We start from the raw sequence: 19535 nt of genomic DNA, 5'->3' as shown, positions 1-19535 counted from the left end.
AGCAAGCATAGAAAAATATTATAGTTAACATTACAGTTAATGGTAACTTCATAATATGTTACGTAGAAAATATGATAAGTAACATATGTAATATATCAAATTACATTACTAATGTTAGCTGAATAATGCTTTGTCTCCGGAATATAATTGACATGGGGACCTGCTGCACCTCACCAACCCTTTTACCCATCTAGCCTTTAGGATCTTGATCTTGACAATTATAGACGAATCAGAGTAACAAAGAGAATTTTTTTTTATTTCTCTTACTTTTTCTTGTTCAAACAACTTTTTCAAACTTCTAAAAATTGCGGAAGAATCTTCTATGTACATTGCTTTCAACAGCCACAACGAAAACGTGAAAGAAGTCTTGTCGAAACTAAATAATAAAAGAACACATACTGTACTACTTCAGTATACAGTCTCTCTCCATTCACATATCTTTACATTTTCACTTTCTCTTTCCTTTCTTCTTTACAGTTTGATTATTTAAGTATACTTTTTATTTGTTCTTTCGTGCGTCAAAGCGTGATTTTGCATATGCTTATCTGAGTAAACAGCAGCAGCAGCAGCAGCAGACTTTAGTCTATGCTTATGCCTGTGGCCGTGCTTGCGCGCTCTTTTTTCTTCATCTTCGCTTATGTTCACATTTTTCTCTTCGTCCAGTTTAGATTTCAACGCACCAATTTCCAACTCCTTGTCACATTCTGAGGACGGAACAACATAAACGAATGGACCAATTGGTATGTCCTTCAACTCCAATACAGGTTCGAGGGCCTTAACCACGTTGCTCATAGTAGGCCTAGACCTGGGCTGGTGGCTTAAGCATTGATAAGCTAATGCAGCCACCTTTTTTGCTCCTTCTGTCGAGTACTGACCTTCAAGTCTTGAGTCCATTATTCTGTCAAGCTTATGTGAATCCCTGAGCATTGGCCTTGCCCAGTCCACCAAATTTCGCTCTCTAATGTGGCGACTCTTGTCCATGGCTGGTCGTCCTGTTATTAGTTCTAGCAAAACTACTCCAAAACTGTAGACATCACTCTTACTTGTCAAATGTCCTGTTAAAATGAGACATATAACTTGTTACAACATGTTAAATTACGCTGATAATATAAAATTTATTTGTATTGTCAATGTATATAAGTTAAATCCGGAGAAAATGTCATTGAACTTGAGTAAATTACCAGTCATGATATACTCTGGAGCAGCGTAGCCATGAGTGCCCATAACACGAGTCGAGACATGTGTATCATCACCTTCAGGTCCATCCTTTGCTAGCCCAAAATCAGATAGCTTGGCCTTATAATCCTGATAATTCATCATATTATTAGTTTCTAAACTTTAGAAACCTATGAAAATAGAAGTAACTTCTCAAATTAGGACAAAGTAATAAATAAATAATTACCGAGTCTAATAGGATGTTAGAAGCCTTGAAATCTCGGTAGATTACTGGTTTTTCTTCCCCGTGAAGAAAAGCTAGTCCTTTTGCAGCACCAACCGCAATTTTTATTCTGGTTGACCATGGCAAGCAACTCGAATATCCTGTATTAATACAGATGACATGTTCAAGTATGAAAAAATTCAGAAAAAGAGGAGCTAAAAGATTTGTGTATTTTACCATTGATTAAAGTAATCTTATGAAGAAATAGCAGTAAATTAAGGGCTCAGAATGATTGTTTACACCTAAAAGAATCAATTACTTACTTGAAAATAGTTGGTTCTCTAAGTTGCCCCTTGCCATGTACTCATAAACAAGAATTCTCTGCTCATCCTCCCAACAATATCCCATCAATTTCACCAGATGGGGATGCCTCAATTGTCCCAAAAAGACCACCTCAGTCTGAAAAATTCAACAAGTATAGAACTATTAATTAGATGGAACATACACAATAATAAAGGTTTTATGTTTTCTTGAGCCGAGAGTCTATTGTAAATATTCTCTCTGCTTTTGCAAGGTAGGGGTAAGATCTGCGTACACACTCGTGTGATTACATTGGGTTTGTTGTTGTTATACGATACAAAGAAATAAAATCTTGAAATTAAACAAATACTTAGTAAACAGTTGCAGCAGCATTTTGAAAGCTTGGTAGTTAATCACTTACCAGCCATTCTTGGTGGCCTTGATTACCGTCCAAATCCAGCAACTTAACAGCAACAGGTTGAGCTTTTAAACCAGGCTTAATCTTATCATCAATAAACCCCTTATGAACAGGTCCAAATCCACCTTTTCCAAGAAAATTTGCAGATGAGAAATTACTGGTAATGATTTTGAGCTCCGCATATGTAAAAGTATGAAGATTTGAACCGATGATTGCATTTGACGAAAGATCATCTAAGGATATAAATACTGATCTTGAATCAGTACTTATGTCTGAAATTGCTAGCCTACTATGATGATCAGAATTAATCTGTTTGCATACTTGTATAATCTTTGTCTCTGAAGGAAGAATATTAGTATCATTCTTGGCTTTGAAACAATTTGGTAAAATAAATTTCCAGGCAATTTTGCAAGCCACCATATTGTAAATCAGAGTTTGCTGTAAATTTGGATACAATGGGTTAAATAAATAGCTTAATAATGAAGGGAAAGGAAGTCTTAAGTGGAAATTATTTACAGCTCCATACTTTTGACAAAATGTATAAAGTTTAGCTAAACAGGGAAATGTTTATAAGTCTAAAACAGTGACGGCTAAAATTTGTTCTATAGTTTTCCTACTAGCTAACGTACTCATTTTGTTCATGCATAATATATAAGCTTATATATATGTAAAACCGAGTAAGGAAATCATCTCTACCAAATTAGAAATTGGAAGGATATAACCAAGTCCTCGTCTTTAATTTGACTTCAAAAAGGAGCGTGTGGGGGAATATATTATATCACTAGAAGCTTTCATTTTCATAACCAAGCTTCTATGTTATTTCAGTTTTGGATTTTGGGACAGAAACAATGCATGTGTGTAAACTTCAATCACGAATATGGGTATCCAAGAAATAATAGAAAATAAAAAAGAGACAATATATTGACGGGAAAAGTATAAGGTAAAAATTAGTGGAGTAACTTTTTAGAGAGAGTTTAATTAAGTTTTATCAAAAATTTAATTTACACGGATTGATGTTAAAAGTGAGTATTAACTCATATATACACCGACAATGTAAAACATTTTTTATATTATTGGATCATATTTACATGTAGCAGGTATTTTGTCTTCGTTTCAAGATTTACTTTTTATGAAGGGTTACATCATACATATATATCTTTTGGGTAACTTACTAGTGTAAAAAAATTTTTTTGCACGTCCTTGATGTATATAAGTTAAATTCTTAAGTTTATTGCAAGTAAGTGTCTGAACTATTGGTATTAAATTTGTTTGAAAAGAAGATGGTTAATCTGTTGAACAGTTGAAGTGGTTTAATTTACACAGACAATGTAAAATAAAGCTTTAAACTATTCTTAGCTATAAAACTATAGTATATAATTTTGTCTAACTTTAATCAAGACGTTATTATTGTATTAAACTAAATTTAAGTATATATGGACAAACTTAAATTTAAAAAATCCATCACGAATCCATCTTGCTTCTTGTTGCATGTGTACAAACAGAAAACAAATTTATAATCACATATTTGTTTATTTATTTGCCAGATTTAATGATTTTAATTGGCCAAATAATTCTCCCACATTCAAAGATTCTTTATTATATATTCATAGTATAAACAAATGTCTCTGTGATTGTTAAGCGAATTGTTGACTGACATTTGCTATAATTATAGCAGGGAACTTTTTGAATAAGCAATAAATGTAAGATTGAAGTCGTGTACTAATTAATTGCATAGTTGAGATATTTGCAAACTGACTTGATAAAATATCCTTCCCCTTCCCAATATCTCAAATAAGTATACAAAATCTATTACAAGTATGTATTTATCTCTGCTCTCTGTCCATGAAAATGTAATTCCAAAACTTCCCAGTCAAATCCCCAATTCTTAATTTACTAATGCATGACATAACGATTGGAATTACATACAAGACGAGGGAGATTAATGTCTATCTGCATGCATTTATAACGTGAAATTAAAAAAAAAAAACATGCAGAAAGATGAACTTTTACTATAGTCTTTTTTTAAATTCTTTTCTATTACATAGATAATAACTAGGTTAGAGAAGAGTAAATAAGGAAGAAATTAAAGGAGGGAATCGAACCCTACTTAATGTATAGGAAATTCACACCGTAAAAAAGTGATAAACTTTTATGATACATGCAATTACGTATAACTGATTTATATCGTTATAATATATAAACTATTTATACTAGCAGTATATAAAGATTAAAACTCTTTGAAAAATATACTGTATTACTTATTGAGACGGACCGAATATTATAATTAGAGATTGCCGGTGGTAGGTAAAGGAGGAGAGTTAGATGATTGGCCATACATGTACGAAAAATAGGTGCTTATAATAGCGTTTAGCTAAGTCATGAGATTGACCCTCGTAAACAAAAATATCGGCGTCAACGCGTTCTTCTATCTTACTATCAAGTTTTCTTCTCTCTTTTTTCTTTTGTAATCTTTTAGCTAGCCTTAGTTCATAAATTCTCAATTTTATTTTAAAAAATTTGATTTGGGTGAAGTTTAGTTTGAAGATAAAAATTTGTTTGGACATAATTTTTCAAAATATATTTTACTTTTTAAAAAAAAAAAAATGAAATATGACTTATACTCATAAGTTTTAAAAACTATCAAAAATACCCAACAACTCTGAAGAAAATTCATACAGAACAAGCGAAACAAATCTGAAGAAAATTCATACAAAACAAACGAAATAAATCTGAAGAAAATCTATACAAACATTAGAAGATTTTAGCAAATTACCTTCAAATTTTGTCTTTGTGATGGATTGCCACAGATTGGCACAACAACTTTAGCGAAGGTTTTTTTCTGTTTATAATGAGAAAAAATTGGGTAGATATGGATTAGTTGGGTCATAATAACAGAAAGTGAGTTTTTTTATAAAATAAAAAAGTTTGGGACAATTTTTGAATTTTTTTTAAAAACTAAACGGTAATATTTTGGGCCAAAAACAACTCTTGAGCTGGTTTTGGGTTTTAAAATTTGGATATTTGTTAAAATATGAATAAAATCTATAAACAAACAGGTATTTGCCCAAGAAAAAAAATTGGAAAAAAATTGGCAAAATTTATGACCAAACGGGGGCTTACTTGATCAAATATAAAATCCCAATACTGTACTGTATTATCTTAAGAATCGGAGAACATTCAAATTTATGGCTGAAATCTTTAAAATATTAAGGGATTATTCAACTTCTAATTTGGTAGGTAGGCAGGAAGTTAGGCTTAAATTTGGACCTAAATGGTGTATTATGGAATTTGTGATTTAGCGTTTCAAATCCTCCGTTGTTTATTGTACCAAACATTTCAAAGAGCCTTTCAGTATATTTTTATTCTCAGAAAAAGCAAGCACATTGATAGACAAGTTTTTAATATTTTCTCTAATAGCTTGTACGTACTATTGAATACTAGCTACTCCAAATGAGAAGAAATCACACCCTTAGGTGCCAACTTTTTTTAAAACAGTTTTTTTGGATAAAACAATGATCGTATGCTTTGACTCTTAAGAAAAGCTTTCTTATTCATAATTCTTCGTTGGATACACTTTTTCAACGTGCATTATTTTGCATTCACTCTGAAGGGCAAATCAGTCAATTAATATGATAATTTGTCTCCATACAGAAAACTTAAGAAAAGAGACAGTACTCTAACTCTAATAATTTGTAGGGAGGCTTCTATTGAAAGTAACATAATAAAGGAAGACTTGAGACGGATGAAAAAGAATGGAGTTGGCTAAACTTATTAGACTATCGCGGAGTCTTGACAAAAATATTGGGGCCCGAGGCCATGCAGATGCAAAATGATCAGTAAGAGGCAGTGGCGTAGTTACACTATGCCAAGGTGGTGACGCTAACACCCTTCGTCAAAAATTATATTACGGATATAAATCAAATACTACTTTATATAATTACATATTATATTTTAAATATTCTTAACGTAATTGAGTGAGGCAATCAAGCGGTACAAAGGTTTCAAAGTGATGTGTTGTTCACGAGTTCAAAGTTATCTTGCCCATTTTGTTTGCATGTGTGTGGTCTAGCTATTTTGACTCTTTTTCAATCTAAAAAATTTCCTGATAAAATAACTTTAAAACTTAAAAGCAATTTTTTTAGTTAAAAGTTATTTCTTGAATAAATTGTATAATTTAAAAGTCAAGTTGTACAAAAATTTCTTCAACAAAAGCTATCTGTAGACTACAAACCCCCTTGATTCTCTCTTTCCTTTGTTTTTATGTTTATTTTTATTAGTAAAACTTCTATTGTTGTCTTTTTATGTTAATTTTGATTTATAAAATTGTAGTTCTATTACAAGTGTTTTTATTATTTAACTAAATATTGCGTATTTTGATTAAAAATTTAGGTACACCAACAGAAACAATAGCCAATGGCAAGAGGAAAATAGTGGCTCTTAACAAGTTCTATAGGGCTGTTCATTTGGATCGGATATCCGAAATCCGAATCGATCCGTTCAATTTCGTATTTCGGATTTCGGATTGGATCGGATTTCGGATTGTGTTTATTAAAATTTCGGATTTCGGATCGGATTCGGATTGGTATAATTTTAATACGATCCGATCCGATCCGAAATCCGAAATTATTAGGGCATGTATAAATTCTAAACTTTAATTCGGATAATTAGTACTTCCTTTACATTTTTCTCCAAGTTATTATCTTTACAATTGATGGATTTAGCTCTATTGGCACCATAGTACTCTCATAATTGTATAAACATGAATTTTTCTTACTGTAATGCCTCTTTTACAAAGAAAATATACATATGAGTTTGCAACTTTGAGGCATAATAATTCGATCCGAAATCCGAAATCCGAAATCCGAAAATCCGATCCGATCCAAACTTTAAAATCCGATCCAATCTGATATTAATTCGGATCGGATCGGATTGCATTTACTAGAATCCGAAATCCGAAAATCTGATCCGAAATGTGCTAAATTCGATCCGATCTGATCCATGCACAGCACTTCTACACCTTAAAAATGAATTTAAGATTTTGAAGTGTAAGATACAGTTGCAGTTATTACTACTACTACATTGTGATAATGAGTGACATATAAATATACATTTTTAGAACTTTATATATATATATATATATATATATATATATATATATATATATATATATATATATATAAAGTTTTAGAAATTGAAATTTCAAAATTTATAAAACTTTAACTTTACTGCTTCCTATTCCAGAACGTTTAATTTTCCTTGTCAAATTGCAAAACCGTTGAATATCTATCACTCGACAAACAGGGGGAAAAGAAGAAAAAAAAAGAAAAAAAAGAGAGAGAGAGAGAGAGAGAGAATTCCCAAGCCACTTGTGCAGCTCAGGAAAAAATCTAAATTTGAACATCATGAATTGTGACGTATGAGTTGATTTTTAAGTGACAATTATCCATCTCCACGAGATGTCATTAATGTAGCACTGAACCTAATAAATTAAATCAATCTGCTAAATCCCTATTAAGGTTAAAGAAACGTAAGGAGTCGGTAAACTCTCTCGTTTCCAGGTCGGGCTAATCCAAGGATAATTCCATATCAAGGGAATTAGAAAGTAGGGTGTTTATAAAAATCCGAAAAATCGAATCAAACCAAAAATCGAATCAAATCGACCAAAAAATTGATATCTTTTTGGTTTGGTTTTGGTTTTGAATTTTAAAAATCGAACCAGCTTGGCTTGGTTTTGGTTTTAATAAAAAAATAACCCAAATAACCGAACCAAACCGATTATAGAAATAGCTATTTAAAATTTATTATTATATACACCCATATATATATATATATATATATATATATATATATATATATATATATATATATATATATATATATATATATAAAGTTTCTAAAATTTTATGGTACATGTTAATCATTTGCACTTTTAGTCTAGTTCTTTGCTATTATAATAATTTAATTCTTTGCCTTTAAATTCTAGTTGTAATTTTCTTTTGCTAAATACGAGAATCTATTTCATGTTTAAAATAATTTATTTTTAATTGAGCTCTTTAATTATTTATCACTATTTGATTCAATTATCATCAATATATCTTGGTCAAAAATAAAAAAAATTATTCAACCAATTGTATATATATACATCCACTAGTTCTGTTTGGACTCAAGAACTAGCCATCTCTATTCCTACCTATCTAAGAGCATTCACTATTTGTATTTATAAACATACTATTTACTCTTAGCTAGGATAACTGTTTAATCTGTCTAATATCTTCCTCCATTTCTTGTAATTCTGCCCTCTGATATGTAATTGGAGAACAATTTCTCTAAGTCTACGATGACTTTCCTGCCTTTCATTCTGGAATCTTCTAGCATTTCGTTCACTCAATATGTGATAAACAGTTGCAGCAAACAACCATGCCAGTACATCTGCTCTAGCTCTGCTTCCTCGACTTCTCTTGGACATCCAGTTCACTTCCTCATTCCATGCCTTGGGTTGTCTACTTTCACAACCATCCACCTCAGTAAGGAGGTCCGGATATGTCTTGCATAGCTACATTCAAAGAACAAATGTGCTAATATTTTTGTGACTCCCATTGAACATAACACACAATCCTTTGGGACATTTATCCCCCATTTCTCTAATCTGTCAACAGTTGCAAGTCTTTGTCTAATGGCTAACCATAAAATGAATTGATGTCTGGGCAACTGACGTACTCCCATAGTGAGGTATTTCCATGGAACCTTCAGATATTGTGGTGGGATAAATAAGCTTTCTTAATGCTGAAGCCACCATCACTGCTGTACTTTTGCAATTCCACCATGAAGTTCATATCTTCAAACCAGCTTCTTGCATCAAAGATTTTCCTCACGAGCCAACATGCTTGTGGGGGTGGGGGAGGGGGTCTTCATAGTAGCTAGATCTTTATTCTTTATATAGTAACCATGTATCCACTGCACCCACATAGATTCTTTTCTTGATGCAACTGCCCATAATAGCTCGCAGATAGCTGCTTTATTCCAAAGATTGAAGTCTATCAACTTTAGACCTCCTGCAGCCCTTGGCATACATAGTGATTCTCATGAGATCAGTGCTTTCCTTGAGGCTTCACAACTCCCAGTCTATAGAAAGGTTCTGCAAATGCTGGTGATTAGTTGTATAACTTTCTTTGGTAACACAAAGATCTGAGTCCAATATGTTTGCACTTAAAAAAGAACACTCTTGTTCAGTTGTACTCTCCCACTATAAGATAAGAATTTAGTAGTCCAACACATGATTCTTGATATTATTTTCTCCACAATTGGCATGCATTGTTGAATGGTGATCTTCTTGGATGAGAGTGGTACACCCAAATATTTGAATGGCAGCTCACTTAATGCAAATTGTATTTCATTCAGGATCTGATCCTTTAATATTTGTGGAATACCGGATATGTATAATAAACTTTTGTCCAAATTTGCCTTCAAACCAGACACACTAGAGAAATGATTGAAAGCTTGAATCACTAGTTGTATGGAAATTCTATTACCCCTGCAGCACATAAGCAAGTCATCAGCAAAGCAAATATGCACCAGCTTCATTCTACTACATCTCGGGTGATAATTAAAGTCTGGGTTATGATGTAGTTGTTTTAAGGATCTGTTGAGATATTCCATGACCAAGACAAATAGATATGGGAACATGGGGTCACCCTGTCTCAGTCCTTTCTTTGCCATAAACTTTGGAGTGATTCCACCATTTATTAAAATGGAATAGCTCACAGTAGTCACATACTTCATGATCCACCCAATAAATTTCCCAGAAAATCCAAATTCTAGCACAACAACTTTAAGAAAGTCCCATTCCACTGAGTCATATGCCTTCCTTATATCAACTTTGATAATACATCTAGGAGAGATTCTCTTTTGTGTATAACCTTTTACAAGCTCATGTGCCACAATGACATTATATATGATACTCCTTCCTGCTATAAATACTGATTATGAGGCTCCAACTATTTTATCTACTATCAATTTGAGTCTGGCAGTGAGAATTCTTGCTATCAGCTTATATAAAGTTGTACAGCAAGCTATGGTCCTGTATTCCTTCACATAGGTAGAATTTATCATTTTTGGCACTAGGTAAGAGTAGTGCAATTGGCCTCTCTTAGCATTTTTTCAGATTCAAAGAATTGTAAGACAACTACACTTACTTCCTCCCCTATTACATTCCAGTATTCTTTAAAAAATTCTACATTGAATCCATCCACCCCTGGAGCCTTATCATTTGGTAGCTCTCTCAATGCCTGAAGAATATCCAACTTTGTGACAGGTTGAATCAGCAACATTTGTTGATCCCTCTGCAAGCAAGGTCAATCCTAGGCAATGTGAGTGTTTAAACGGGGTAGTTCTTGAGCTCTGCTTCCCATCAGCTTTTGAAAAAACTCTATGAATTCCTGATGCACCTGCTTGGGATCTGTTAGTTTTACTCCATGCTCATTGCATATAGTTGTAATGTTGTTCCTGGAATGCCTAGCGTTGAGTTGAGCATAGAAGAACTTAGAGTTTGAATCCCCATGTGTGATCCAAACAACTCTGGGCTTCTGTCTAAGTACTCTCTCTTGAATTGTGGCCCATTGCTCCAATTTAAGCACTAACTTTTTCTCTTCTATAATCAATTGAGCATTGTAAAGGTCTGCTTCCAGATCTTCCTGAGTATCTTTAAGCTTTGCTTGCAGGTCCTCAATTTTTTGATCCAGCTTATTCATCTTTTGGTTCATCTGCTTCACGGCAAGTTCTATTTTCTTTAACTTCTTACAAACTCCATACATAGCATATCCACGTACATTAGATTCCCATATAGACTTCACCACTTCTTTGAATGAATATTGTTGCAGTAGAACATTAAGGAGTCTGAATGGCTTTGGGAATTTTTGTCTGACAGTATTAGTAGTAAGTAGTATAGGAGAGTGGTCTGAACAGTCATGATTTAAATAGTGAGCTTCTATACTACTATACATGCTAATCCATTGGGCATTGTCAAATGGCCAGTCTATCAAGCTATAGATCCTGTCTCCAGGATCCCTCTTGTTACACCAAGAGTACTGGCATCCCTTTCTTCTGATCTGACCAAGTGCAGCCTCATCCACACAGTCTTGAAAATCTTGTGTTTTAATTTGTTGAATTGGTGTTCCATTATTTCTGTCATTAACAGATAATATGGTGTTAAAATCCCCAAGAATAATCCAAGGATCTACCATCATACTGTTGATTGATCTCACTTGTCTCCAGATGTTTTTTCTTCCATCTATGGTATTGTATCCATATACGAAAGTTGCATAGCATGCAAATTGAGAGTCTTTATATTTTACCTTGCAGCGAACAATCTGAGGCTTTAAGAACTGGATATCAACTTCCACCAGTTGTGGTTTCCAGTAGACCCATATTCTTCCATTTGGGCAACCTACATAATCACAATAAACCTGCCACTCTGCCCCTAACTTCCTTTGTATTTTTCCTGCTCTTCTAGCCTTAACTTTTGTATCAAAGCAGCCCAAAAGAGCCACTTTATTCATAAGCAGAAAGGATTTGAATTCCTTCTGCTTGTAGGGCTTATTCAGCCCTCTAATATTCCATGATCCAAAGATCATGGAGGCTTCTTGGTTGGACTAGTGCCCCTTACCACTTTATTAGTGGTAACCTCTGGTTGGATTCTCAAAGCGCTGAATTGATTCCTTCTGAGCATGAGTTCCAGTTCATCAATCTCCTGGTGCTTATCAGTAGTAATTGGCATTGCTTTCTTCCCCCTGTCAATTTGTTTCCTTTGTTGTTGCCCCATCCCCTTTAGCTTCTTGTTCATTCTTAGACTGCTCCTTGCTAGAATCCTGCTCAGTTACTTGAGCATTAGTCCAATTGTCTCATGTCTGATTAGGCACATCCTTAGCTTTCCATTCCAACTTTTTTTATTTTATTTTTTGTTATTTTGTTGAGTATGTTTAGGTTTTGTTGGTCCCTCCTTGTATTTCCCTGTGATATGCCCTACTTTCAAGCAATCTTGATAGTACATTGGCTTTCATTCATACTCAATAGATTGTGAGTAGTATTTTCCATTAGGTAGTTCAAGAGAGAGTGAGTTAGGCAAAGGCTGGGATATATTCATCTCGATCAATATCCTAGCATAAGCAATCCTTTGCTCTTGAGCAGTTAGTTTATCAGTACATACAGGATTCCCAAGACAGATTGTTATTCTACCCAAATTGCCAGAGGCCCAGAACTGAATTGGCAGATTTGGAAACATAACCCACATAGAAATAATTTGAGTAGATTCCTTATTCATTTGAAACTCTAGATCCCACTATTTAAGAATGAATGGCCTATAATTGAACGTGTATGGCCCTTGTTGGAGAGTCGTTGCTTTATCTTTCTCATTCTCAAATTTGAAGATGAAATATCCATTATTATAAAGAAATACCTGAGGTGTATTGACGAAATTCCAGACTTCATAGACGAATTTGAGAATTTCCTTGAAGGTAGGGTTACTGTCAATCACATAACCAATTAATGCTAGACTCCACTTCTTATTCTAGTCAGCTATCTCCTGGGGATTTAGCTTGACTACTTTCACTCCATCTTTCATTACAGGTGGAAAGTAATCTAGCTTCAATCCCGTGTGTTGCTCTATATTTCCTTTAACTACTTCAGCCATTGTAGGCTTGACTCCACTAGATGTGGCAGAGAAAGTCAATTTCCTCGCCATATTCATAGCCCCTGCATCAGGCTCCGGCGGAGTTTCTGCAATATCCGGTGGGGAGCCTGTTTGTAGCACTATAGGAGAACTCCCCATTCCTAGAAGCCAATGGCCTAATTGAATCATAGCTAAGGACTTGGGAACACCTGATTCTGGTGTTATCTGCCTAGATTCCAGCACAGGAGCTTTGGGCGAGACCGGTGCCGGACCCGGTTGCTTCTTCTTCCTCGTCATCTCAGATTGGGCGCATGTTAGTAAACCCTAACGTAACATGCGCCGAGAGAGCGTTTACTTCTAGTTTCCTAATTTTTATATATTTTGGTAAATGAGAGATTTCTCTAAAGAGCAATTGGTTTGATAGTGTTACGTTGGAAATGTAGTTGCCACAATATGTGTTTGGTAGCTAGTATATGTCTCATCTTTAAGAAAAAACCTATAAAAATCGAAAAACCCAAAAAAATGATAAAAACCGAAAAAATCGACTTAATTAATTTGGTTTGGTTCCAATATTTAAAAAACTAACTTACTTAGTTTGATTTCTTTTTATGAAAAAAAGATCCAAACCGAACCATGAACACCTATGATAGGATCACATAATACTCTAATAAGACATGCACACAGTGACTTAACCATGATTTTATATCAAAGAATTTTCAAAAATGTCACATCTAAATTTTTGGACATGTGATTTAAAATAATTTTTGAACCTCATTTCCACTTTACTAGAATTGTTTCTCATTAAAAGGAAATTCAGCATAACAGGAGTCTAGTGTATCGGGCTACTTTTTATTTATTTTATTTTTTGCATAATGGAATGCAACGGCCAGAGGCGTATCTAGGTTAAGGGGTATGGGTGGGTTCACATGAACTCATACTTCTCTCCCTAAACCATATATAACAATGTCATATTTTTTTAAAATTATTTAAATATATGTGTGTGCACCCATGCTCAAAGAATCCTATGATGCAATTATTATTGGGTGCACCTCTACAAGTGACATTGGCAGCTCAAATTTCACTCCAAACGGTCTTGTTTTCGGTACGGAGTATAGATATATATGTGAAACTTACTAAAATTTTAAAAAGAATATAATTTTGAACCTATAATTTCAAAAGTGTAGTGGGTTCATGGTAAGAGACTAAAGTTAAATTCGTCAAGTGTAAATTCTAGATCCACTTCTTCACAACAGTGCATCCATTCTCTTGAAATCCTGGATTCGCCTCTGGCAACGGCTTATAACAAAATATTTTCTAAATGAGTTTGAGTTACAATGCCGAAGATAATTGCATAATCTTGTTTACAATGCGAAAGATATTTACATAATCGTGTTTGCACTATTTATACTATATTAAAAGCACGAAAGCCCTATCGAAATGTCGTTAGCCTTTTTTATCCTTCGTAAGTGCATTATATGTTGGATATAGTTGTAAATGTAATCGTTAATTTTTTTGGAAAAAATCAAAAAGTGTTGTGTGCTTAATTCCTTTTAGGTTTAGAATTCTTTAGAATTTGCATTATTTGGGTTTTGGAATTCTTGCCTTACGAGTTCTTTTTTTCCTTTGGTTCTTGTTTCCTTTAGTGTTAGGATTCTTGGGATCCTTTCCCGTAGGTTTTTATTTTCTTTAGTTTTATGATTCTTTAGATTCTGTCTTTTTAATTACGATATGTCTTTTTCTCATTGTCCCTTTTGTGTTCGTTTAGGATGCAATTTTCATTGTCTCTTTTGTGTAAGTTTAGTTCCTTATATCATTATTACTATATCAGATTTATAAAACTCATTCCTATGAAATCGGTAAAATAACACTCCTATTCGTAATCAAGTAAACAAATAAAAACCTAAATAGAAAAGCACATACATGAAAGAACCTTAATAATAAAAAGTATGAGTTTAGCTACAAATCTATTACTTTCTCAACTGTTTTTCTTTGTCGATATTATATTGGTTTGATCCTTGGCTTGATATCATGTGATTGAAGTTTTAGTTAAAGTTCGGTTGTGTAGTTTTGTTTTACTGCCTTCTATGATTTATGCTACATGTTGGTATTACCTGAGATATCGTTTTGGCGTATGTATCATTCTTAGATTTTATTTCTGTTTTCTTGATACCTCTTATGGTGTTTTATGTGTAATTTTTATTTTGACTTTGGAGAATTGATTTTATGTATTCCACTACGATGCATGGAGATAGTCATACTGTCAATTAGTGATCGACGTATAGGGCCAAGGTCAGCTTCTTATGCAACTTGTAGATTATTGTAGTTTACTTTTAATCAAAAAAATCAACTTTAACTGATATTGCTTTAATATCATGGATATGCACCGATCTACTTTGATTTTATAATTTTCTATATCCATTGGTTGCCTCTAGAAAACTAGAGTCCTCCAACAATATTATTATTCAGGAACATAATTCAAATTTATTTATTTTCTAAACACCTGCTCAGTTAAAATATCATTACATAAATTTAGATGGTGGAAGTATTACTTTGACATATGTTAATTCCTCCTTTCATGTTGTAATTTTCAGCACTTTTGCTTATTTTATCTTATTTTATAGCTCAAACATACTTTTAAATAATATCTATATAGTTTGTAAAATAGTTTACTCAATAACATAGGGTACACGCGCAACGCGCGTATCATAAGACTAGTAAACATAAAAGAAGGTGAATGGTTGACTAAATACATTCAATATAAAAAAATTACTATTAGTATGTATAACTTAGAAAATATTTTGTTTCCCTAAGATCGGATAAGAGCCAAATCGTGGGTTGAATTTCTAATAGATCTCACTAACACAAAAGCCGAAATTTTCCTGGTATTTTTCAACACGATGATTTGCTTTACCACGTCCTAAAGTTATAACATTAACGTATATTAACACTTTTAATCATATAGCTGTAGAAATAAATGCAAACTTTTAAAATTGAGCTCGCCCCGGAGCCTCCGATTGATGATATACCACTAGGCCACACCCTTGATGAATGCATCGATGATATCTACATTTTATAATGAGTTGATGACCCTTTGTTATCTTAAGAAGGCTTGGGTTGGCAATGGAGTTATTTAACTTTAAGAAAGTTATTTCAACAACTGCATTTCAAGTCCAAACAAGTTTGAGATAACTACATGAATCTTCGCTTCTCCATTTAAGCTCAACTCATATCGGTTTTAACATCAAAAACAAAATTTTATGTGACATAGTTCAGCCTATGTGTTTAAGTGGCAGAATTTGACTTTTTGAAGTCGAACTATATAGTTTGGATCATATGGTAAAATTAATCCCAAGTATAGAATAAATTGTATATAACTCGTTTAGAGTTACCAAAAGAAAAAAATCAGGTGCTCTCATTCACCTCCATGCACAAAAGGAAAGGGAAAATGACAATCCCTCGTATTATCATGCCAAAAATAAACATGCTCAGACCAAATACGAAATATGTATCATGTCGAATAGAAACATATTTCAGACAAAAGATAACATCTTTTTAGTGGTCCTAGCTAGCAACTCATGTTTTTGCACATTCCATGTTATCTGTTTTTAGGTCTATATGTTATAAGTAACACATTAAAGCACATTAAGATAGAGATACATGTTTGACCGTGTTTAAATTTTCGTATCATGTACAACAGTTAGATTATACCAACAATTAAATAGTTTTGTGGTGTTTAACCTATACATTAGAAATCATATTTCAGCTTTGATGATGACAGGTCATGCCTCCAGCAATAGTTATGCTCGTTTCCCTACAGCATTCTTTTCTCACCAGACAACATTATGTTCTCCAAAACAAATCGAAGCCAGTTCCTTAAAATTGACAAAAAGGCAAGATATCATCTTTAATCCTTTCATTTGAGACCTACAATACCAAAAACAACAGTCATGAGTTAGCATTCCTAGAGAAACACAACAAGAAACCACAAGTAACAAAGATATTTTTGCTGTTAGACAGAACATCAAATCACATATTAGCAGCAGCCAACAGCAAATTAATTCAAGGAAAAACCAAGCAACTCCTGTTGTCAAGAAATTAGTTTTACATCAATTGAAGTTTAAGGAATATCTATCTATGCCCCATTCTCTGGGATGTAGAAGGTTGTTAGGTGGATTAGTCGAGATATGTGCGAGCTCGTTTGGACAAGTCATATCAAATATGAGTAATTGTTTTAGAAAAGTCTCCATTATCTACATTAAACCTTACTTTAGTTAGTTTCTAAGAAAAGGTGGAACCTTTTTGACATAAAAGAGTTTTATTTTTTTGATAAGGACATAAAAGAGAGTTTTTTGTTTTTGGTAGGAGACATAAAAGAGAGTTAATTCAAGTTGTACCATGAATTTTCACCTCGGATCCTTTCTATCTCTTAATTAAATTATGCTGGGTATAGGATACTTCATGTTTGAAAGATATAATGTAACCAATAGATTATCCTAGTTGAGAACTTCAAACTGATTCTTTCACATTCCTGCAACAAGAAATAAAGGCTATCCTAATCTGGCACCTAGATATGTATTTCTCAAAGCTAAACTAGTCCACCTAAACACGCACTGTAAAAGCTGCATTTTTATAGTTCACTATCATGGATAATGGTCCTTGAGCCGAGGGTTTATCGGAAACAGTATGTCTATCTTCATAAGGTAGGGGTAAGGTTTGTATACACATTACCATCTACAGATCCCACTTGTGGGATTACACTGGGTTTGTTGTTGTTGTTGTACTACCATGATTAAAGGATACAACTTTACAGTAGTACAGTACATTTCTGCTAAAGATGAGACCAACCCTCATAACAAACATATGCAAAATACTTCAGCAAAAAAGGACTCATCATAGATGACTTTTGACAAAAGCTGTTTGTAGCTTCAGACTACTAAAATATTCAATTATCTCCTACACTCCCTTTGCATAAAAGCTCATCAAAAGCAACAGCATAATTACAGAGAAAATAGATTTCAAAATCGTGTTATACATAAGAATCTCAATGAGTTCTAAATCATTCATAGGAATCATACATTAGGGGCAACCCGGTGCACTAAGCTCCCGCTATGGTCCGGGGAAGGCCCGGGCCACAAGGGCCTTACCTGCATTTTTGCAACAGGCTGTTTCCACCGTAACATGTCAGCAACTTTACCAGTTCAGCAACTTTACCAGTTACGCCAAGGTTACCCTCAAGAGTTATGCATGCTACTCATTCATTAAAAAGAAAAACGAAATATTAAAAACAGAAATTGAAGAACACTGAGAAAATCTGGGAAAAAACGAAAATTTGATAATGAATGCGGATAAAAAATTACCAATTTACAGGAGCGACCAACGCAAATGCAGAAACCAACATTTCAGCTGTATCCTTAATCCTTCTACTCCATTGATGCCGTGTTAAAAATCTGAATCAATAAGGCTAACTGCAATTAACATGCTCCGCCGCCAAAAGAGAATCATATAACTAAAAGAAATGGGAGCTGATATACACATCCATATACAAATGTCCCTTCAAAATCTACTACTATCAGCCTTTAACAGCTGCCTTCTCTTGATTATCAAGAACGCCAGCACACACACTTGCAATATCGCAGTAACACCTGCAAACATGAACCCCAATTTCTTCCCCCAATTTAACTTCTTTTGCTTTATAGGTGGATGCAATTTCCCGTTAGATTTATGGTGGTGGTTTTTACCGTGGTTAGAGTTTTTACTGTCGGAGATAGTCTTTTTTGGAGGTGGTGGAGGACGGCGACTTTGGTGGGGTGTTGGAGGAGGCCGTGGTGATGGTGGTGGTGGTGGTGATAAGGGAGCAGATGGCAGCGGCGGTCGAGATTGCTGAGACGGAGAAGGAGGAGGCGAAGGACTTGATTGTACGGCAAGAATAAGGAAACAAAGGCAGAAACCCAACGTTAAGATCAACAAAGAGGGATCCATTTAAAGCTAATTCGGGTCAACTATATGAATATTCAATACCCACTTTGCTTCATTTGAACCCGTTTCATCCCAATCAACTCTTTTACCAAAAAATCGGAGCTTTAACAATTGGGCATAACGAATTAGGGTCCGGAAAATTTCAAAGACTTTCAGTAGTAGAGGCGCCCAGCTATTGTTTCTGATATTGAAGAATCAACGAAATGGGCCCCAAAATGGTATGGTCCCAAAATGTTGAAATCAAAAAAAGGAACTGTACAGATGATGATGCCCCCAAGAACTAGGGCATCATGTAACGGAGACCGGGTGATTTTGCAGAGAAACGGGTCGGATAGGGGGTTAAAATCGGGTCTTCAATTTCTTCCCCAATTCAGCGAGACCCCCCTGTTTCTCAGAAATGGAGAGAGAGAGAGTTCAATGTTTAATTTGGGAAATTAATAAAGATCATTTCGGACCCCAAAAAAAAATGAAAATATTCCAAGATGGTTAGGACCCGTTTGTCCATAATTTTTTCTTTTTTCGATTGTTTGTTTTTTTTAAAGTGTGTTTTTCCATGAAATTTGAAAAGTTTTTGAAAAAAAATCAAAAATATATTTTTTAAAAACCCAAAAGTAGTTTTGACCAGTTTTTTTCAAAATTTCGAGAAAAAACTTTTTTTTCAACCGATAAAACTGTAATATTTTTTCATGTGAAATACTGTCCAACATAATTTCGAGTTCTAAATATTATTTTTTAACTTAACTCCAAATACAACTATTTTTCTAAAAATTATAATTTGTAAGTCCCAACACCTACTTAAT

General features: G+C 33.8%; 1 protein-coding gene and 1 long non-coding RNA gene across 2 annotated transcripts; both read right to left on the bottom strand.

The window, feature by feature from the left end:
• Positions 1 to 235: 235 nt before the first annotated feature.
• Positions 236 to 2740, bottom strand: LOC107782051 (EPD1-interacting receptor-like cytoplasmic serine/threonine-protein kinase). The gene is made up of 5 exons (XM_016602884.2): positions 2100 to 2740; positions 1702 to 1837; positions 1403 to 1539; positions 1182 to 1305; positions 236 to 1055 (listed from the first exon to the last, which is right to left on the bottom strand). Exons 1-5 carry the CDS (start codon positions 2514 to 2516, stop codon positions 487 to 489), a joined length of 1383 nt encoding a protein of 460 aa, XP_016458370.1. The 5' UTR covers positions 2517 to 2740; the 3' UTR covers positions 236 to 486.
• Positions 2741 to 16407: 13667 nt separating this feature from the next.
• LOC107782052 (uncharacterized) lies at positions 16408 to 19094 on the bottom strand. The gene is made up of 3 exons (XR_001647144.2): positions 18117 to 19094; positions 17904 to 18006; positions 16408 to 16683 (listed from the first exon to the last, which is right to left on the bottom strand). It is a non-coding gene; the product is annotated as an uncharacterized LOC107782052 (long non-coding RNA).
• Between the last annotated feature and the right edge of the window lie 441 nt (positions 19095 to 19535).

The sequence above is a fragment of the Nicotiana tabacum genome, chromosome 22, assembly GCF_000715075.1.
Source record: "Nicotiana tabacum cultivar K326 chromosome 22, ASM71507v2, whole genome shotgun sequence".
NCBI lineage: Eukaryota > Viridiplantae > Streptophyta > Magnoliopsida > Solanales > Solanaceae > Nicotiana > Nicotiana tabacum.
The sequence above is the reverse complement of the archived record's forward strand: the minus strand, read 5'-3'. Positions and strand labels throughout refer to the sequence as shown.

Coding starts and splice junctions, on each gene's coding strand:
- LOC107782051 (XM_016602884.2), bottom strand. CDS start 2,516: ATGGTGGCTTGCAAAATTGCCTGGAAATTTATTTTACCAAATTGTTTC. Junction 1,838..2,099: donor AAGGCCACCAAGAATGGCTG/GTAAGTGATTAA, acceptor TGAATTTTTCAG/ACTGAGGTGGTCTTTTTGGG. Junction 1,056..1,181: donor TCCAGAGTATATCATGACTG/GTAATTTACTCA, acceptor TCATTTTAACAG/GACATTTGACAAGTAAGAGT.